At 37.0% G+C, this 23,105-nt stretch overlaps 1 protein-coding gene across 1 annotated transcript in view; it reads right to left on the bottom strand.

Annotated features, from left to right (window-relative positions):
* UHRF2 (ubiquitin like with PHD and ring finger domains 2) overlaps positions 1–23,105 on the bottom strand; it is a 76,834-nt gene that overhangs the window by 39,577 nt on the left and 14,152 nt on the right. The window contains exons 3-4 of the mRNA XM_042914152.1: positions 17,923–18,182; positions 305–523 (exon numbers count right to left, since the gene is read on the bottom strand). Coding sequence (XP_042770086.1) covers positions 305–523; positions 17,923–18,182 — 479 coding nt within the window. The remainder of the gene's footprint in view (positions 1–304; positions 524–17,922; positions 18,183–23,105) is intronic.

The following is a 23,105-nucleotide window of genomic DNA, read 5'->3' as shown; positions in this document are numbered from 1 at the left end:
CAACATACATCCTCTGTGAGGTAAGCAAGGATTTCTCTAATACTCAGTTATTTCCAAGATGCTTTCAAATAGTATCTCCAGTCTTAAAGCAGTGATAGACATTTAAGGGCCATTCTTATAAAAAAAAAAAAAAAAGAAAAGAAAAAAATCTCAAGAATTTGTATAAAATAGTTCTCTTTTAGTATGTAAATTTTTATCTTTCATAGATTACATCTTTTTTACTGAGGAACATGTGAGTAATACCTAAGAATTACATTCCTTGATTACTTCAGTAATTATAGGGTATCAGTGTAGAGCATCTTACCCTAAGATAATATTCACACGAAGTTCTTTTTTGGTTCTTGAGATGGTCTTCAGTGCAGTAATTTCTGCATCAAACCAAAATCCTCTGTTACTAGGATTTTCTACAGAGTAATTAACCATTACCACATCACCAATATTTAGTTCATTCCATTTCAAATTGGTTCTAGCTCGTGGTCGAAGATCCTTGACATTTATTTCTACAGTACCACTTTCTGGATATCTGAGGAGAGAAAAAGAGAAGAATCACATAAGAATGTTGCTTATGGGGGGCCTGGGTGGCTCGTCAGTTAAGCGTCAGACTTGGGCTCAGGTCATGATCTCACAGTTTGTGGGTTCAAGCTCCACATCAGGCTCTGTGCTGAGAGCTCAGAGCCTGGAGCCTGCTTCAGATTCTGTCTCCCTCTCTCTGCCCCTCCCCACTCACACTCTGTCTCTCTCTTGCTCTCAAAAATAAATAAAAAAACATTAAAAACATTAAACAAAAAAAAAAGAATGCTGCTTATGATTACTACCAAAGACGAAACCTATATGCAACATATAAAGAATCAAATCATTCTTAATTTAACTTAAATGACATCTTTTCATGATTTTAATTGCCAGAATAAAGTTCTTGCTAAAATTTTAGTAAGACATTCTTTGCTAGCTTGAGGGGTGCGGGTAGGGGTAGGTAAAAAACACAAGTTCTTCTTATTCCATTTTTTTAACCTAAACTTAAGAATTACTTTAACAGTGGGTACCTGGGTGGCTCAGTCAGTTAAGTGTCTGACTTTGGCTCAGGTCATGATCTCACGGTTTGTGAGTTTGAGCCCTGCCTTAGGCTCTGTTCTGAGAACTCAGAGCCTGGAGCCTGTTTCAGATTCTGTCTCTGTCTCTCTCTCTCTGTCCCTCCTCCACTCATGCTCTGTGCCTCTCTCTCTCTCAAAAATAAATAAATGTTAAAAAAAATTACTTTAACGGGACTAGATGTGGACCTCTTCCTGAACTTGAAATCAGTTTGAGATTTGCTGTTTGCTTTACACAACTTAGCACATTTCAATAGCCTCTGTTTTTCCAGAAAGAGAGAGGTAAAATTCTAGTTCTTACATGTAGCCATGTAGTCTAGTAATGGCAAAAAAAAAAAAAAGAAAGAAAAAGAAACTTGTATATATCAGAGAGTGGAACTGTGTGAAATAATTCTAGCAGAGTCTTGATTTTGTGCTTCTAATGGTAAGCTTAACATAAAAAACAAAACTGATCTGAACCTAAAGCTTTAGAAGTTTTCTAAATTTTCAGTCCTAACCTCTGGTATCAACAAGGCCAAAGACAGCAATGTAACAGTCTGTAGTGGTTTCTATAAAATTAAGACCGGTTGCCCCTATGTATTGCTTGGGAGTAGGGGGCAAAGAAATGAGTAATGTCTGGTTCCTACTCCTGTAAAGCTCAATCTTTTGGGTAGGCCAAACTACTGTAATATAATGGCGTTTCTCAAAGTATGATCAACAGAATCAACATCATCTGGGAATATGCTACAAATGCAAATTCTTGGGCTCTACTTTGGATCTAATGAGTCAGATAATCTGGGAATAAGGCCTAGCAATTGATTTCACAAATCCTCTTAGTAACTGAAAAGCATGCTCGAGTCTGATAACCTAGTGTGCTCTAAGAATACAAGAATAAGTAGCATAGCCTACTGTGACAATATTAAGAAGGTAGAAACTAAGAGTAAAGACCATTAACCCTTAACCAACTGAGTGGCCTGCTCAAAATGTAAGTGGGTCTGAAATTGGAAGCATCTCTAGCAGAAAGCCTTGGTTCTTCTGAAGAAGCCAAGTACTATGAAAGCCTATGACTCTCACAGTATATTTAACTCATTTAGAGTAAATGGGTATTAATTCTAGGTGGGATCTTTAGTTAATCATCCAAAAATCTCAGGATTAGCAAAGGGCCTCAAAGTGGATCTCGTCTATTTACCTTCTTATTGCCTTAATTCCCTTCTACCACAAGCCTTCCAAAAAATCACGTAACCTCTGCTTGGACTGTGATGAGAGGGCAGTTTTTTTTTGTTGTTGTTTTTTCAAATTTATTTGAGAGAGTGCGAGCAGGGGAGGCACAGAAAGAGAATCCCAAGCAGGCCCTGCACCTTCAGTGTGAAGCCTGATGCAGGGCTCTAACCTGTGAATAGTGAGGTCACGGCCTGAGCTGAAACCAAGAGACCACTGCTTCACTGACGGAGCCACCCAGGTGCCCCAAGGGGGTAAATTTTAACCCTAAGAAAAGCCATTCTATCTTCACATAGCTCTGACACAAAAAGGAGAACATACTTGATACTGGATCAAACATAAGCTTTGGAACTCATTCTATGCCCAAATTCCATGAAGGAATCCATATACTCTATCCACAGAAGACTTAATATTTGATGGTCTCAATGTCCCCACCACCCTCAATCTTCTCTTCTAAGTAAAAATATCTTCAACTTACAGAAAAAGGTTTTGAGTCCTTTATCATCCTGGTGCCTTCACTGACTGAGTTTAAATTCCCATTTTAGCTTCCTGCTATTGGGACTCCCTGGGAAAATTCTGTACCCTTACTAATACTCTGTCATGTGTAAAATGTAGCTTAATGATAACTAACTGTATGTCATGTGGTTGTTTTGAGAACTAAAATGAGAAGACTTGTAAAGTGCTTACAATAGTACATAATAGGCTAAGTAAATGTTAGTTAAGATATTGTTATTATCCCACAGAAATAATCATAAAGAAAGAAACTGACAATTACAACATCAGGTTTATGGTTCTGCTCTTCTATTTCAATCCCATTTTTTAATGGTCAAATCTTGGGGCGTCTGAGCGGCTCAGTCAGTTAAGCGTCAGACTCTGGCTCAGGTCATGATCTCATGGTTCATGAGTTCAAGCCCTGTGTTGGGCTCTGTGCAAACAGCCCAGAGCCTGGAGCCTGCTTTGGATTCTGTGTGTCTCTCTCTCTGCCCTCCCCTGCTTGTGCTCTGTCTCTCTCTCTCAAAAATAAACAAACATTTAAAAAAATTTTAATGGTCAAATCTAAATTTAGAAGTCTCTAACACTTGGGGCTTATACACTCATGTTGTTTCACAATGGTTTGGTCACAAAAATAACCAACATTTCTCCTAATCTGTAAAATGAAGTTAAACTAGATTTTTTTTAGGACTTCTCTAATTTTGAAGTTTGTGAACTTGTTTCCTGCTTCAATATTCTTAAGACCATATAAGAAAACTATTCTTTTAGATGAGATTCCTTTTTCAGCTGTAATGTGAAAATTATACTTTGACATCATGACATTATCATGTATCTCTGTATGTTTAATACAGGAAGAAAGCATATTTCAATGGCAAAACAATTCTCCATTTGCCTAAGTTTGTCAAAAGTAGATACTAAGGAAATATTTTAAAGTAGAAAACTTGACCAAAGTTTCAAATTTGTATATAAAATCATGTTTATCAGAGACAAGGCAAAATAAATCATCCCATACACCACAGCAAGGGAATATAAGCTATATTTGCCATGGAAATAAATTTGTACAATTTCATAACAGAATTATACATACATATACTCTATATGTATATACTACTAGTCTATAGAAGGTAAGTCATGAAAATTAAGTATACTTCTTCTAATTCCAGCCACAAAAAGATGCTAAGTCAATGCTGTGTATAAACACAAACATGGAAGGGGCACATAAAACTACCCTTACCAAAATCAAGAGCATGCCAAACACTCAAATATTATTACTATTTACCTGAGCATCTTCATCTACAGACATCTTAGCGTAAACAGAATAGGAACACATAAACTCTACTATAATCCCAATTTTCTTCAGACTCACATATCCAACATTTCTAACAGGTATCTCAGAAGCACTTCAAATTCAAGGCAACTAAGATGGAATTTTCCTATCCTATAATCTGATGTTTGGTATTCTCTGAGCAAACTATTCATATTCCCAGAAACTCAGGAATTACCCAATTCCTCTTATAATGGCTTCATCCAGTAAATAAGTCCTCCTTATGCTATACCTTTGACACTACTTTAATGTAATTGTACCTCCTTAGTGAAGACCTGCATTTCTCTAAGACTATTGTCAAAGCCCAACATAGCTCCCTGTCTTTATGATCATACCTCAAAATATTTTTTGAAGTTTGATAATGGTCTGTTCACAGGTTGAAGGAAAACAAGTATTCTCAAACATTGCCGATGGGAATACAAAGTAGTATTGTCCCCTTGTAAAGAGAAATTTAGCAATAACCAGCAAAATTGCCTATGTTTACCTTTTGATACAGAATTCTACTTCTAGGAATCCATCCCAAACATAGATAACAAAAATCCTAGTGAAAGGACACATTGGTGGACGCCCTGGTGGCTCAGTCAGTTGAGCATCTGACTTTGGCTCAGGTCATGATCTCATGGTTTGTGAGTCTAAGCCCTACATCAGGCTCTCTGCAGTCAGTGCAGAGCCTGCTTTGGATCCTCTGTCCCCTCTATCTCTGCCCCTCCACCATTCCCACTCTTTCAGAAATAAACATTAAAAAGAAAAAAGGACACATACACAAGCCTATTTATATATGTACTATCTATAATAGCAAGACTAGAAACAATCAAATGTCCATAGTAGAAAACCACTTGAAATAACATGATACAATTACATAACGGAATATTATGTTCCTATAAAAAGGAACAGAATTGTCTACAGTGAAATAATATATATGGAGAGCTCTATAGTAACTTAAAAAAAAAAAAGCAAGATGCAAACAAGTTTATAGTGTGCTACTTTATACCTAATAAGTGTGTGGAAATGCACACATAAAAATACACTTGTATACATATAAAAATAGATGTGAGTGTATGTATGTGTATATATACGTATATATGTTTATTTTGAAACAGAAGGATAAACCAAAACTAATAAACATAGTTACTATAAAAAGAGGTAAGAAATAGAAGAAACCGGGATGGACACTTCTATTCATATATCTTGTTTTGGAGATTTACCTATAGATCATGTAATGTTTTATAAAAGCAAAATATAAAAAAAATGTAAGAAATTCCTTAAAATCAAAAGCACGGTGGCTTAAATACATAGACAGGAATCACTTTAAAAACACTAAATTAACAGTACACATCCCATACAGGGTTGTTTCCGAAGGACATAAAGTAAAAAACAAAAGCACCAACTTTCCAATAATCATATTGTTTGCAATATTACTACTGCCTATTCTGAAACTACAATGAATAGGATAAAGCAAATCAATGGTGTTATTAGGAACCATGCTGAAATTTTCAAGAGAAAAAATAATAAATGGAAGATTAAAGAGATTAAGGTATAACCCTTTAAATTTAACTAGAAATAATATCAATATAAAATTATGGTATATTTAGTATTTCCCAGCTGTGTCCAGTCAGAAAACCTAAAAATATGATTAAACAAGTATGGAGCAGCCCAGACTATGCACTCTAAATACCATCTCTAAAAAGAACTAGAACTCCACAAAGAAATGGCTGAATCCAGGCCTGTGAAGGAAATAGAAGAGCTGGGGACTCCTGCTGTACCTATTTGCAAAAAGCCCTCAAGAACTGTTGTGTGAAAATCAACCCAAAGGAGCCTCCCCAGGCCAGAGAGGGGACAATTTGGGCACAAAGAGCTTTAAATCAGGTTAAAATCTATTCATAATGACACTTAAGATTTTTAATCTTGTTGACCAACCTTTGGAGGATGATAAAGAACTTACTCTTAACACTCAAAAAGTTCAGGAATCAATAGTTTATCCTTTTATATATGAACCAATTGCTTGTTAAAGTTCTTTATGAAAGAATTATAGCTAGTAAATGAGGGAAAGATAGAATGAGGTATCATCCTTTTTGCAAGACAACAAAATAGTGGATACAGGTAAATAGCTGTAGAACCATTAAAAGCTAACAGTAGGGTGCCTGGGTGGCTCAGTCGGTTAAGCATCTGACTTCGGCTCAGGTCATGATCTCACAGTTCGTGAGTTCGAGCCCCACATGGGGCTCTGTGCTGACAGCTCAGAGCCTGGAGCCTGCTTCAAATTCTGTGTCTCCCTCTCTCTTTCCGCTTCCCCCGCTCATGCTGTCTCACTCTCCTCCAAAAATAAATGAAAACATTTAAAAAATTTTAAAAAAAAGCTAATAGCAAATTTCACAATAAATGGATCAGGATGACAACACCGAAATCTTAAGACAAAAAAAGAGAAAAAAGCAGGTATTATGTGCCTCCCCGTATCTTACAAAAGGTAAGTAAACATCATCTCTCAACTAGTCTTATCAAATAAGGAATTTTAATAAGCTTTCAGGAAACTAACATTAACAGAAAAAAAAAGTTAAATACCACTACAGGGTTGTAATCAGGAAAGCCCAGACTTTGAAAACTGAATAAACTGTCACTTGCCTTGTGCAAATAAATTAGCAAGGGAGAAAAATGGGTGAAATCTGTAGGTTGAAACTTAACCTATCAATTAAATGCAATGGGTAGATTTATTTTGCTTTTGATCCCTATTTGGACAACCTAAATATATTTTTTGAAAAGACCAGACTATTGACTGGTCATTTGATATTTATGAATCATTACAAATTTCATGTGGGATTTGTTGGCTTGCTAGGGTCCCCAAGATTCAGTGATTTACTACGGAAACTCACAGGACTCTTTTTCACAAGGTTGTTTCCATGGCTATGATTTACTGCAGTGAAAGGATACAAAGCAAAATCAGCAAAGGAAAAAAGGCACATGCGGTGAAATCAGAAGAAATCAGGTACAAGCTCAGAATCCTCTCCCAGTGGAATCACACAAAATATGCTTAATTCCTCCAGCAACAAATTATGACAACACGTGTGAAGTATTATGTACCAGGGATGTGTAGTAAAGAATACTCAAGATTTTTATTAGGGGCTGGTCACATAAGCACTCAATTCCTACCATGTACCAAAATTCCAGACTCCCAGAAGCAGGTGTTCAGTATAAACCATACTGTCTGCAGTTTAGACACAGTGAGTTTGTTTTTTTAAGTCAGGGAATGGTAAGAATCCTCTTGAAAGTGAATTTCTCAAACACCAGCCAAAGGTCCACCGTACAAACAGACCTTTTAAAGAATATCAGCCTGAGATCTGATATGTTAGTTCTTCTCTTATACACTTTAAAAAGAATCCTGTCAGCTATTTTGCCAGCTGAATGCCCCGAGATGTTAAGATGAAGGTGAACCTTTAAAAGCTATGGAGAAAGAGTTGGACTAGATAGCAAAAGCCCTTAGACCATGTTGATCCATCACTTTGAAAGAAGAAAGGAGAGTTGGGCAAGAAAAGCATCAGAATGTGGTACAACTCTGACAAAGTTGACCAGTCCAACAGTGAGCCCTGTACAGAAACTGACTACATGGTCCCATAGTGAGCAGAAACTGCCAGGTCACACACACTAACTCACTGGAGGATGCCTGGAGAGCGTGATCTTGGCTCAAACACTGCGGCAGCTATCTAAGTGCTGTTGCTAAAAGTTATCAGCTAACTGCATTCATTCCTTGCAGCTAGTCATTTTTTTGTTTTTGTTTTTTTCTGAAGGGAGCAGTGCACCCACCATAGCTACTAAGGCCATCTATAAGACCATTTACTGGTTGAGATGAGGTAAGGTTTGAGACTTGCTTCAAAATAATCCAGTGGTGGGGGCGCCTGGGTGGCGCAGTCGGTTGAGCGTCCGACTTCAGCCAGGTCACGATCTCGCGGTCTGTGAGTTCGAGCCCCGCGTCGGGCTCTGGGCTGATGGCTCGGAGCCTGGAGCCTGTTTCCGATTCTGTGTCTCCCTCTCTCTCTGCCCCTCCCCCGTTCATGCTCTGTCTCTCTCGTCCCAAAAATAAATAAAAAACGTTGAAAAAAAAAATTAAAAAAAAAAAAAACACAAAATAATCCAGTGGTGCCTGAGGATGCTGGTTTAAACAACACTGGCTAGGAGTTCATAATGGTTGAAGCTAGGGCATGGGTTTGTTATACTTTTCTCTCAATCTCTGAATAAATTTAAAGATTTCTATAATAAATAATACAATGCTTTGTGGTTCAGGTTAAAATCCAAACAAAAGGCTCATCCTGCTTTTTCAGTTTTCCCATATATGTACAAAATCCAAAAAGTTAACACTCATGGCTTACTGTGAGGATAAATAGCCTGCCCTAGCCCACCATATTCCTGGCTCATATTCCCCAGATGCAACCATTTTCAATTCTTAGCTATTTCTTTTATTTACATCTGTATTTTTTAATAACATGCTTAAACTTTGATTTTTTACTTTAAACTATTATTCTACCCAGTCCCCATGTATAGTTCATTTGTCTCCATTCTCCTCTTCTTTATAATTGCTAACACATAGTGCTGCTTTAAATGTGCACATATATTTACAATCCTTGGAACAGAGGTATGCTATTCTAAGCCCCATTTTACAGATGAGGCACAGAGGTTTTCTGGACAGGAGCAGGAAGCAGAGACATGATTCCAACTCTGATGATCTAAATCCCATTCTCCTTCAACAAACTTTTTCTTGTGTTTTTTTTTTTTTTTAATGTTTGTTTGTTTTTGAGAGACAGAGAGAGAGAGAATGAGAGAGCAGGGGAGAGGCAGAGAGAAAGAAAGATGGGAGAATCCAAAGCAGGCTTGGAGCTGTAAGTGCAGAGCCTCACGTGGGGCTTGAACTCCCCAACTTGAGATCATGACCTAAGCTGAAATCGAGTCAGATGCTTCACCAACTGAGCCACCCAGGCACCCCAAACTTTTTGTTGCTCTTAAGAATATTATACAAACTTTGTAAAACTATGTTTTTTATGATTTTTAAAACATGTTGATTAAACAGTAATCACAAGAAAATAAAGTATGCTTTAATACCTGTCCTTTCTTCTACAGCTTTGTTTTCTGTTGAATGCTTAACTGTTCTGTGTTTATCATTACTTTACCTCCATTCTGCCCCTGTTAAAACTCCTGTACATTCAGACATTTCAGGCACTCAACCAATCTTTCAGGCTTTAAAACATCTTTTTTAGAGACCTCACCCTAGTCTAACCTGGACTAGTGTGCTCTGTGCTCTGTAAGCCTATACCTGTTCCACAGCTTCATGCTGGGATCTCCTTTCATTACTTCTTATTTTCCTAACACGGTCTCCCTCTTCCTTGGTTTAAACTCTGAGCAGGGTGGGAGTAGTTAAAATGCTCTTTCATATAAATTAACCAATCCTCTTGTTCTCAGTTTTGTTCCATATGCCTACCTCCAAAGTAGCTCGTAAATCCAAGGCCTGAGCCTTCCAAAGGTTCTTCAATGCCAATTTAGTTGCTTGTTGTTGGCTTCTCATCCTTTAGGTTCCAGTTTTCTCCAGCCTGCTAAGTTAGGTATCATTTACCTATTAGCTTCGTACCTTCCAAAAGTTAGCTGCTTTCTTTTCTGTGTCCTTTATTCCTATTTCATTTGTTATCCTTGGGGTTTTTGCATCTATTCTTTTACTGTCTTCTAGGAGGGTTTAAGAAGTGGAGACAAACAGCCATCTTAATCTGCCATGTTTAAATGAAAAGTCTTTACTCACCTTTAGTTTTACTGCTTACTACTCACCATATACCTCCTACACTCCAGCTACAGTAATCTACCCTCAGGTAACCCTGTTATGTTCCCTACTTATCCTTGGTACCCTGCTATTCTCCTTCAGGAATACAAAAGTTATCTCCTCTACCTTGTACTCTTAGAGCCCTAGGTACTCTAAAAGCTAGGGGTGCGTATTTCTATCACAGTACTTACGACTTTTCATTGAGGAGCAGGTACCATGTTCAAACTTAAGTGTGTTTGGGATATACCAGGTCTACAAATGTTTGGAAAGATGTAATGCATTAAATAACAAAGTCTACTTTTATATAACTAAGGCTCTTAATCAACTGTAATAAACTATGACCATTATATTTCGAAAAGATCCTTCTGAGTCTCCTTCCTTGAGCTAGATACTTAAGCAGGACCACAGAATTCTATGAAGAGCTAATACCGGCTTTTTAAAGATTGTTTTTGATGTTCTTAAAAACAAAAACCCTGGGGTGCCTGGGTGGCTCAGTCGGTTAAGTGTCCGACTTTGGCTCAGGTCATGATCTCGTGGTTCACAAGTTCGAGCCCCGCGTCGGGCTCTGTGCTGACAGCTCGGAGCCTGGAGCCTCCTTCGGATTCTGTGTCTCCCTCTCTCTGACCCTCCCCCCATTCATGCTCTGTCTCTCTCTGTCTCAAAAATAAACAAACGTTAAAAAAAAAAAATTAAAAAAAAAACCCAAAAAACAAAAAACCTGTAGTCAGTTCAACTGTTAATTACGCCAGTACTCAAGACAGCGATAGGCAGTCCCCAAAACACCATTCTCCCCATCCCTTGAGGTCCAGTGTATAGTTGAAGACAACCTCTGCAAATTGGCCCAAGCTGCGGACTTTTTTCAGCATTTGCACAGGGGAAAACTGTAGGCGACTGAAATATTTTACAAAATGTTGGATGCCTGAACAACTTCTAAAACAGGGCTCAAGACATCCTCAAAGACTGAAACACAGAGAGACAGGAATCTCTCAAGGTCAACTTTACCTACATGGTGCCGAGGGCCAACTCTATAACGTACCAAAGTATGAAACTAGGGTCCTTCTTTCTCTTATATTACATGACTTCCTGTTCTCAGAACCTAAAGTCAAGGTTTTACTCTAATGTAAGATAAATCATTCTAGTTAGCTACTTGCATTCTTTAGAGTTTAGACTACTTAGATAAGCTTAAAAATCTGTAAGCTTAGGGGTGCCTAGGTGGCTCAGTCGGTTAAGCGCCCAACTTCAGCTCAGGTCATGATCTCACGGTTTGTGAGTTCAAGCCCTTCATTAGGTTCTGGGTTGTCAGCACAGATCCTTCGGATCCTCAGTCTCCTTCTCTCTCTCTCTGCCCCACCCCCTTCTCTCTCAAAAATAAATATTGAGAAAAAAATTATAAAAAAATCCCTGTTTATTGTTGAATCACTATGTTGTACACCTGAAACTAATATAACATTGTATGTTAACTATACTTAAATTAAAATTTTTAAAAATCCCTAAGCTTAAGTTTCTTCAGTAACATTCGCACTGCTCCAAATATTTGGATATCTTTTAGAGCTATCCTTCAGAGTACATGCTTTTGATTATTCTAAACTATGTGAAATCTTAGCAAAAGCCAAGTCTGTTTTCAACTCAAAAAACCACCACTGAGTAAAGACAGGGGAGTTAAATTTAAGGGAAATTGAGTATTATTCTTCAAAAATAGGTTTATTACTACATTTCCTTATGGGGCTTGTAGGCTAATGCTAATTTTAGACTCAAACTGTATTAACAAAGTGGTATCACTGAAACTTTCCTTCAAAACGTGGCTTCCTGGAGACAGCGTGCTTAAATAAGAACACCATTCACCTGGAGGCATGTTCTAGTTTAGCACGTCTTTAATGTCATACCGCATGCAAAAAGCATTTCTTATTCTAATTGATAACATTACTAAAATGTTACACCTTAATGTAACACCTTAATAAAATGTCACACCTTAAATGCAAAGCATACTCAGACAATTAAGAATAACTTATAATTGCTTATAGTAGGGCTTTACATATTACACGGTAATATCATTTGTATAAGACATTAACAATGGTAGATAACTACCGTTATATTTTAATAATATAAACAACATAATTATGTTAAATACCTATGTTAAAGATAAAACTCTATTATTTAAGAGTATCTACCAACCTGGCTTTAATAAATGAAATGTAGAAAGTTTGATTCTATTATTACTGGGTACTTTTCAACATTATTAGGGAAAAAAGCATAGGTCAAGTAGATATTTACTTGAAGATAAAGAAATTAAAGCTGCAAGAGTTCAAACAAAACAAAAACTTACCAATAAACCAAAGACCTAGAATTCAAACCAAATTCTGATTCTAATGCCTGAACTATGAAAGAACTACCACACTGAAAACTTAACAGGTCTCTGGGGTACCTATTTGAAAAGCAGATTCCTGGGTCCTACCCCAGGTCCACCCTATACAGGAGTGGGGGTGAATTTAGTGTCTCTCTGGAATCTACATTTTAAACAACTTTCCTCCATGAATCTGAAGTGCTGCTGACCAGCCTTTTGAGAAACACTAATGTAAAGGGACAATGTATAAATTTAAAAAGGTGAGGGTGCCTCGGTGGCTCAGTTGGTTGAGCCTCTTGATTTTGGCTCAGGTCATGATCCCAGAGTTGTGGGATCAAGCCCTGCATCGGGCTCTGTGCTGAGCACGGAGCCTGCTTGAGATTCTCTGTCTCCCTCTGCTCCTCCCCTGTTACCACACACACTCTAAAAAAAAAAAAAACAAAAACAAAAACAAAAGGAAAAGGTGAAATCAATATGTAAAGTCATTCTTCTAAGCAGTAAGCAGAAGAGCAATGATAAAGTTACAGCCCTAACTTCTTCTGCCTCCTTCTGATTATAATCCATTCAGAAAATGGCATGTCAGAGAAAGTTGGAAGGAAATAGTCTAAGTCTTTGGAAATACACATAACAATAGGACAGTTTGGACCTCTCATTGTTGCTCCCTATACTCAATACCAACAGGACACTGACTTGATTAAAAATCTCCTACTCTCTCTCATCAAAACCCAGAAACCATTACATCTTGAAACTGCTTAAAATATTTTTGGGACTCCTTCAGAAATAGATCACTATATCAATACAGTTAAGAAAATCAGTGCTGCTCCCTTATAGAAAAACTACTTTTATCTAAAATACCACTTGATTTTATTTAGAACTGGCTCAGTGATTCTGTGCAATAATGAAGGCTACGCAAAGGTACTCAAAGGCATGCACCACAGGGTAGGAATAGCTTGAAAAATCTTAAAGAATGCTGAAAGCAATGACATTATCCTAGGACACTTCCCAGATGAGCTTTTAATTACAGCCTAGCATAAGTTACCCTGCAAGTCCTAAGTGATGCTATGGAATTTCCATCTGATTTCAATCCCACGGTAGAGCCTTGACACTGTTAAAAGCAGTTTAACCTATTTAAATGTCGTGTAACACTAATGAGCTGTGGATTATCCCCGGAGAAAAAGGGCACAAAGGCATTCATGGACAGGTAAAGAACTTTGGTTCAAGGTATCTGTTCTGCAAAAAGCAATCGTAATTGGAAAGATTGACAGAAAACATTTTAATTATGTTAACAACCCTATATGCAATATATAGATATTTTATAAGAATGCTTCTCTCAAAATCACAGTATGGTAGAGTGGTTGCCAAGTATGTGCTTTCCTGAATTGGGATCTACCACTTACTAGCTGTCCAACATTAGGCAAGTTACTCTTAAATCTCAGTTATTTCCACTTACCACATAAAAAAGTATGTACATCACTGAGTTTTTATAAGGATTATATAAAAACAATCCAGGTAGAGTACTTGTTAGAATAATACTGTGTCAGGCACTGTACAAGATAATTATGGGGCGCCTGGGTGGCTCAGTCGGTTGAGCGGCCGACTTTGGCTCAGGTCATGATCTCGCGGTCTGTGAGTTCGAGCCCTGTGTCGGGCTCTGTGCTGACAGCTCAGAGCCTGGAGCCTGTTTCGGATTCTGTGTCTCCCTCTCTCTGACCCTCCCCTGTTCATGCTCTGTCTCTCCCTGTCTCAAAAATAAATAAAAGGTTAAAAAAAAAATTAAAAAAAAAAAGATAATTATTAAATTAAGCTAGTATACTTTAAAAAGAATACTTCAAAATAATTTACTAAAAAATCCAAACAAAAAGAACCTTGGTTTCTGAGGTAAACTGACATTGCTATTTTAAGTGGGAGAGGAAGAGAGAGAGGGAGAGCGAGAGCGAGTGAGGGAACACCGTAAGAGCATGGAAGACCACACAGTTTTCATGTGATTATGAAAACTCTTAACAATGTTTAAGGATTTGAACTTTGCTGAATAATTACTCTTTCTTAACATATGGTATAGAAGGGGCTCCTGGCTCGCTCAGTCAGTGGAGCATGCAACCCTTGATCTCGGGGTTGCGAGTTCGAGCCCCATATTGGGTGTAGAAATTACTTAAAAATAAAATCTTTAAAAAAATAACTTCCATAAACATTTTCCATGTTTACATATATACTTCCTTATTCAAACTACTAGGTGTTTTCTAGATTTCTCTTCGTAGAAATCAGGTAAAATTTAGAAATCAAGATCTCTAAAAGGGGAACGCTCTTGCACTATTGGTGGGAATGCAAACTGGAGCAGCCACTCTGGAAAAGAGTATGGAATTTCCTCAAAAAACTAAAAACAGAGCTACCCTACAACGCAGCAATTGGGCTATTAGGTATTTACCCAAAGGGTACAAAATGCTGATTTGAAGGGGCACGTGCACCCAATGTTTATATCAGCACTACCAATAGCCAAATTATAGAAAGCCCAAATGTCTAAAAACTGACAATGGATAAAGATGTGGTGTGTATATACATACATATGTACACACACACACACACACACACACACACACACAACGGAATATTACTCAGTGATCAAAAAGAATGAAATCTTGCTATTTACAACAATGTGGATGGAACTAGAATGTATTATACGAAGCGAAATAAGTCAGTCAGAGAAAGACAAATACATATGATTCCACTCATGTGGAATTTAAGAAACAAAACAGATGAACATAGGGGAAGGGAAGGAAAAATAAGATAAAAACAGAGAGAAGCAAACCATAAGAGATTTTATGAGCTATATGAATTTAAAAAAAAATTTTTTTAATGTTTATTTATTTTTAAGAGACAGAGTGTGAGTAGGGGAAGGGCAGAGAGAGAGAGAGAGAAAGAGAAAGGGAGGGAGAGGGAGAGAGGGAGAGGGGGAGAGGGGGAGAGGGAGAGAGGGAGAGAGGGAGAGGGAGAGGGAGAGGGAGAGAGGGAGAGGGAGAGAGGGAGAGGGAGAGAGGGAGAGAGGGAGGGAGGGAGGGAGGGAGGGAGAGAGAGAGGGAGAGAGAGAGAGGGAGAGAGGGAGAGAGGGAGAGAGAGAGAGGGAGAGAGGGAGAGAGGGAGAGAGGGAGAGAGGGAGAGAGGGAGAGAGGGAGAGAGAGAGAGAGAGAGAGAGGGAGGAAGGGAGACACAGAACCTGAAGCAGGCTCCAGGCTCAGAGCTGTTAGCACAGAGCCAGACAGGGGGCTCCAACTCAGGGACTGCGAGATCATGTCCTGAGCCCAACTCGGACACTTAACTGACTGAGCCACCCTGGCGCCCTGGTCCTGTTGGTATTCTTAAAGCATGAGAGATGGAAAATAATATTCCAAGGAGGGAATAACCAGTCCAGCACAACAGTAACATTACTGGGCTTATTCTAGATATTTTCTAGGTATCTAAGGATGATAAAACATCCTTACAGTGCATTTTTAAATTAAGTTTATTTATTTTGAGAGAGACAGTGGGAGTGGGGGAAGAGAGGGAGAGAGAACCCCAAGCAGGCTCTGCACTGACAGCCGATACAGGGCTCGAACTCACGAAACTGTAAATCACAAACTGAGCAGAAACCAAGGGTTGAACACTTAACTGACTGAGCCACCCAGGTGCCCCCAGTTTAAGTATCTAATAGCCATATTCTACTGATTCACTTGGAACTTACTACTCAATAAAATTCTATTACTGCTGCTAAGCCATACACTCCAAAAGCACTACACAATGTATGCTCCATCCAAGGAATCAAGAACTTTTTTATTAGCTTAGTAAGATCATTATGTACTTTACTATAGTTTTTAACTTACTTTTCCAGTAACCATGGGAAACAAGATTAACAAGATTTGCTATCCATCTTTATTGGGTCATGTCTATACCAACCTTCTGTTATTTGAGATTCTTATCCAGAAGCTCATCTATTTTATACTTTGTTTTATATAGTCTTTTTCTCCTTTTAAAGATGTAAATGACATTTACCTACCACTAAGCTTCTGTCATCTTTTATCTCTTAAAGATAGTTCAACTATTATATCTTTTAAGTTGCCAACAGTGACACATTTAATTATAACACATAAAAGTATTTAGGACAAATTAATTTTAGTAAAAGAGAGTCTAAACCCAATAAGCATGAGAAGACTAACATTTATTCTAATGAAGACAAATATCTCCTTCTTTAAAAAAACAAAAAACAAAACAACAACAAAAAAACCCCAGCCAAATCAATGCTGAGGTACAGTGATTTGTGCCCTAATTACACCAAACTCAGGCCTATCCCTGGAAAAGTCCTACTCCAATAGCAAGAGCCCCTAAACTGTTGAAAATTTAATAAGCCTTGGTTTGCTTAGTGTTTAAAGCTTAATACCCTATTTCTTTGCCATGCCATTCTGTACAATATACTTTGCCAATACTAGATGCTTTACTGGATTATTTCTTCTATTCTCTAAGAAATAAAACTCAAAGCAAATCAGGAACTCTAATTATTGATAGCAAATATACAGAGAGCTTAAGTTCCCTATACAGTATCTTGACTCTTTGCTACATCATTCATAAACTCATAAACTGATTACAACCAACACACCAACTCCAAACCCTTTCTATCTCAGCCTTGATTTACCAATAATGCCAGTTCTGGCCAATTCTAGATCTTAATATTCATTCTAGTTGTTGGTTATATGATGTCCTATTTGTTGTAGGAAGTCTCATTTGAAATAAGCAACGTTGGCAAGTTAGCCAAAACCATAAGAAATATCAGAAAAGTAGATTAAAGTGATCTACTTTTGACCCCTTTCCAGGTATCCTGGAACTCTGGGTTAACAGCAAAGTATTTTATACCATTTTATGGCAAGAAAAATCACAACTAGTTTTGGATACTGAACTCTTATACTAGATAAAGATTTGGTAGTCTAATATTTCCACACATTAAGGTTATCATGATGACTCAAGTTCATTTAGTGTGTTGAATAAATACTAAATCTGCCCCAATGGTAACTTTTATAGTAGGATTTTGAAAATAGGTAATTAAAAAAAAAAAAAAATTCAGTTTTAGAATCTTGACCCTCAAGGCAAGTTCTTAACAGTTTTCAAATGAACATTTAAAAACATTTCATTGGGAGAGGGGGAGAAGGGAGTGACTGCTGGGTATGGGGGTTTTTGCGGGGAAGGAATAAAAATCTTCAAAAATTACTTTGTGGTCATGAACAATCCTGTGAATACACTAAAAACACTGAACTGTACCCTTTAAATGGGTAAACTGTGTATGTGAATTTTCTCAGTAAGCTATTCAACAAACATTCTTAACCTCATCCTAAAAGCTACTACTCTACATGTTATTACATGCTTTCTAAAACATTACTGAATACACATAAACAAAAAAACCCACTAATATCACAGAGGAAGAGACAAAGAGAAACTATTACATGCTAAATTAAGCCAGGTATTAAGATACCAAAAACAACAAACCACTTAGGAGCCAGAGATGACTAAGCATTAAGAAGCCCTTATTACAACCATTAAACAAAGGATAACAGACTGAACATGACCCCTAAAAGATTTCTCCAGAGAGACTATTATTTGAAAACAATCTTGGATGGAAGGCTTTGCTTCTATAAACAAAAATATGAATGAAGTCCTCAATAGCATGAGCACTTACTCATCATACTCGATATGATAAATAACGTCTTCATCAGCAGCAACAGAGTCTGAATTAGACGTAGAGGGCACACTGTCCAATTTATTTGTGTTCTCTTTGGAATTATGATTTACATTTCCATTAGTCCTTTTACAAGAACTGCCATTCTTCAGTGGAGTTTTGCCACGTGAATGTCCATCAGAAGCTCTAGTAACACTACGTATACGGGCTTCAAACCAAGCACCAAGGCCGACATCTCTGGCATCCACCAATTCATTTACCTAAAAAAAGTTTAAAATTAGTTAATGAAGCTTAATTTCATCTATTGCTTCAAAAACCATACTATAACTCAAGTTACTGTGAGAATTATCAAGGTTAATAACATTTGCAGCTATTCATGTTTAATTTCAAAGATTAGATCAGAACTATTCTTTTTGGACTATACTGTGAAATCTGTTATTTACTAATATGAAAATTGACTTTCCTTCCAATTTTGTTCAATGAAATAGATGTTTTCTTTTACTCCTTGCCTGGGTCTACATTAGACTTTTAAAAATATCATTCTTGTGTTCCCAAGAGTTGTTCTAGCAAGTCATTAAATAAGTATTTCACTTAGTGAAAAGCAGGGACTTCATAGTATTGTGGCTGTTATTGATTTGCTCCATTAATTTCTTCAGAATCCTAGCAATAACTTATATAGTCAGTTCAACAGAAAACAGTTAAGTATTAAACAGAAGAAACTTGAAAATGGGGGAAATTATACACATGAATAAAGAGAAGAATCTAGTGAACCTATATATATAAAATGGGGTAAGTTCCACTACCTGTTAATAATTCACTAACAAATACATTATTTAGTATTTCAAAGAACAAAGAAAATAAAAAAGAGAACAGATGTATAAGATGCAAAATAGATGTAACTCAGGTCTAGTGGATGATTCAGAACTAAACCATGCAATCTGACAAAAGGAAAACTGTACATTAGAAAATATGACTATCAGGGGCGCCTGGGTGGCTCAGTCAGTTAAGCGTCCGACTTTGGCTCAGGTCACAATCTCACGAGTCGTTGAGTTCCAGCCCGTATCAGGCTCCACGCTGACAGCATGAAGCCTACTGGGGATTCTCTCCCTCTCTCTCTGTACCTCCCTGGCTCATGGTCGCTCTCTCTCTCAAAATAAATAAGTAAATAATAAATAAATAAATAAATAAATAAATAAATAAATAAAATATACATGTATATGTACATATAAATAAAATATATATGTATATATATAAAGGTTTCAAACTACCAAGCTAACATACAAGGTAGACTATAGACAAAACCAAAAAATATTAACAATCACTGCCATTAGAGGTATAATATCTGACCAAAAGTACTGTAAATAATGAATACAACAGCAAATGAAAAGTTTCAAAGACATAATAACATCTGACATAATATGAGAACAAAGAGTTTAGGAGGACAGAAAAAGATGTAAGGGTAAACCAGTCTAGACATAAGAAAGAATCAGAGCTGAAACACGACATACTTTACACAAATTAATTCATTTGGACACAAATGCTTTTCTTCAATAGTCACTAACAAATTTAAAGACATTTACTTTCTTACAGGCAACATTAGGTAAAACAAAAACTAAAGTTAAGGTCTATCATACTTGGGAGAATAAACTGAGACTATTCTTTCACAGCAAATCAAAATATAAGATTGTATGTAGCACTACATAATTATAGAAGAAAATGTGGCATGCAATGGATACTGAAATAGTAACAGGAAACATAAGGAAATCTAAAAATACTCCCATTGCTTATACATCACACATAAGAGAACTTACTATCTCAAAGAGGTAGGACATCCTTTGAGTACAGCAACCTGAGACTTATAATTGTAAACAAGATCTACAAATTTTCATTAAGCATATGACAATGTATATAACCTGGGTGGGGAAAAAATGCCTTTTAATTAAAAAGTAAGGTTTTAGCACATTATGTGGACATACTAAACTAGGTCAAATTTGAATGTGTCAAAATGCATGCAAGAAGTTAAAGGTAAAGCCTAGGTTTTGAATATAGTATAGAAGACGGTACTTAATATGATTAACATGAAAATAGGATACTGCCATGGTAAATTTCTTGGATTTCATGGTAATCCAGTTCAAATTCAGAACTGATTGATAAAAAGTTAGGATATGTTATGATAAAAAAACCCTCTGTAAAGTAGGTCTAGATGAAACATATCTCAGTAATAATGGCCTTATGTGAAAAACCCACAGCTAACACACTCAATGGTGAAAAACAGAGTTGTTCCGAGGTCAAGAACGAGACAAGGATGTCCACTCTCACCACTTTTATTCAAATTAGCACTGGAAGCCCTAGCTACAGCAATTAGACAAATAAATAAAAGGCATCCAAATGGGGCCGCCTGGGTGGCTCAGTCGGTTAAGCGGCCGACTTCGGCTCAAGGTCATGATCTCACGGTCCGTGGGTTCAAGCCCCGCATCAGGCTCTTGTGCTGACAGCTCAGAGCCTGGAGCCTGTTTCAGATTCTGTGTCTCCCTCTCTCTGACCCTGCCCCGTTCATGCTCTGTCTCTGTCTCAAAAATAAATAAATGTTAAAAAAAAAAAAATTTTTTTTAAAAAAGGCATCCAAATGGCAAGGAAGAAGTCAAACTCTCATTATTTGCAGATGACATACTATACACAGAAAACTTGAAAGACTCCACCAAATAGCTGTTAGTGATAAATGAATTCAGTAAAGTCATAGGATACAAGATCAATGTACAGAACTCTGTTGCATTTCTTTTTGTTGTTATTGCATTTCTATACACTAATAAGGAAATAGCAGAAAAGAAAATAATCTCATTTACAGTTGCACCAAAAATAATAAAATTATCCAGGAATAAACTTAACCAAAGAGGTGAAAGACCTGTACTCTGAAAACTATAAAACACTGATGAAAAAAATTCAAGACACAAAGACAGAAAGACATTCCATGCTCATGAATTAGAAGAACAAATACTGTTAAAACGTCTAGACTATCCAAAGCAATCTACAGATTCAACACAATCCCTATCAAAATACCAACAGCATTTTTCATAGAACTAGAAAAAAAAAATCTTAAAATTTCTATGGAACCAAAAAAAGACCTCGAGTAGCCAAAGCAATGTTGAAAAAAGAAAAACAAAGCTGGAAGTATCACAATTCCAGATTTCAAGTTATACTACAAAAAGAGATAATAATTAAAGCAGTATGATACTGGGGCACCTGGGTGGCTCAGTGAGTTGCACGTTCAACTCTTAATTTCAGTTTAGGTCATGATCCCAGGGTCGTGGGATCAAGCCCTGCATCAGGCTCTGTGCTGAGCATGGAGCCTGCTTAAGATCTGCTGTCTCTCCCTCTGCTCCTTTCTCCTGCTTGCACTCTCTCAAATCAAAAAATAAAAACAAAAAACCCAAAAACACCTAGTATGGTGCTGACACAAAAAGAGACATATGGGTCAATGGAACAGAACAGAAAACCCAGAAATAAACCCATAATTATATGGTCATTTAATTGTTGACAAAGGAAGAATAAAGATCCAATGGGAAAAAGTCTCTTCAACAAATGGTGTTGGAAGAACTGGACAGCCACATACAAAAGAATGACACTGGACAACATTCTTACACCAAACACAAAAATAAATTCTAATGTGGGACCTAAAATCATCAAAATCCTAGAAGGGAGCACAGGCAGTAGTGTCTCCGACACTGGCCATAGTATCTCCTCAGTATGGCCATATGATTTGTCATAAATCACTATACTCAGGGAAGGGAAATAAAAGGAAAAATAAACAACTGTGACTACATTAAAATAAAAAAACTTCTGCATAGTGAAGGAAACAATCAACAAAACTCAAAGGCAACCTAATGAATGGGAAAAGATATTGGCAAATGACATATCCAATAAAGGATTAGTGTCCAAAATATATAAAGAACTGATAAAACTTAATACTCAAAAAACAAACAATCCAATTAAAAGATGGGCAGATGACATGAATAGACAGGTCTCCAAAAAAGACATACAGATGGCCAACAAACATGTGAAAAGATGCTCAACATCACTCATCATCAGGGAAATGCAAATCAAAACTACAAGGAGATATTACCTTACACCTGTCAAAATGGCTAAAATCAAAAACACAAAAAGCACCCAATGTGGGTGAGGATGTGGAGAAAGGGGAACCCTCCTGCACTGTTGGTGGGAGTACAAACTGATGCAGCCATTGTAGATAACAGTATAGAGGTTCCTCAAAAAGTTAAAAATAAAACTACCTTATTATTCAGTAAAGCACACTACTGGGTGTTTATAAAGGATACAAAAACACTAATTTGAAAGGCTATATTCACCCATGTTCCACCATTATTTACAACAGCGAAATTATAGAAGTAGCCCAAGTATCCATAGATAAATGAATAAAGACATGGTGTATACACACACAGACACAGACACACACATGTAGTATTATTCAGCCATTAAAAAGGAATGAAATCTTTGCATTCCTTTATTTATTATTATTTGCAATAACATGGATGGAGCTAGAGAGTACAATGCTAAATGTCAGTCAGAGAAAGGCAAATTCCATGATTTCACTCATGTGGAATTTAAGAAAACAAATGAACAAAAGAAAAAAAAAAGAGAGAGACAAACCATGAAACAGACTGAACTACAGAGAACAGCCTGGTGGTTATCAAACCGGAAGTGAGCGGGGGATGGATGAAATAGGTGATGGGTTGGGGTGCCTGGGTTAAGCATCAGACTCTTGATTTCAACTCAGGTCATGAACTCATTCGTGGGTTCATGAGATCAAGCATGGTGCCTTCTCTCATCCCACCCTCTGCACGCACTCTCAAAATAAATAAATAAACTTTAAAAAAAAAAAAGGGAAATAGGTGATGGGGATTAAAGAGTACACTCATCATGATGAGCACTAATATACAGAATGTTGCATCACTATACTGCACATGTGAAGCTGATATAACTGTGTTAACTATACTGCAATAAAATAAAAAGAAATACAAAATCTAAACACCTCTACCCTGAATAAATAAACGGAATTCTTATATAAAAATCTTCCTATCACCATGGTGTGGGTGGGAGGGGAAGGTGGGCTCACTGACAAGTTGTTTATGGTCTATCTAGAAAGAGGTAATCTATCCTCAGCCAGCAAG

This window comes from Panthera leo, chromosome D4, assembly GCF_018350215.1.
Source record: "Panthera leo isolate Ple1 chromosome D4, P.leo_Ple1_pat1.1, whole genome shotgun sequence".
NCBI lineage: Eukaryota > Metazoa > Chordata > Mammalia > Carnivora > Felidae > Panthera > Panthera leo.
This window is presented reverse-complemented; position numbering and strand designations above follow the sequence as displayed.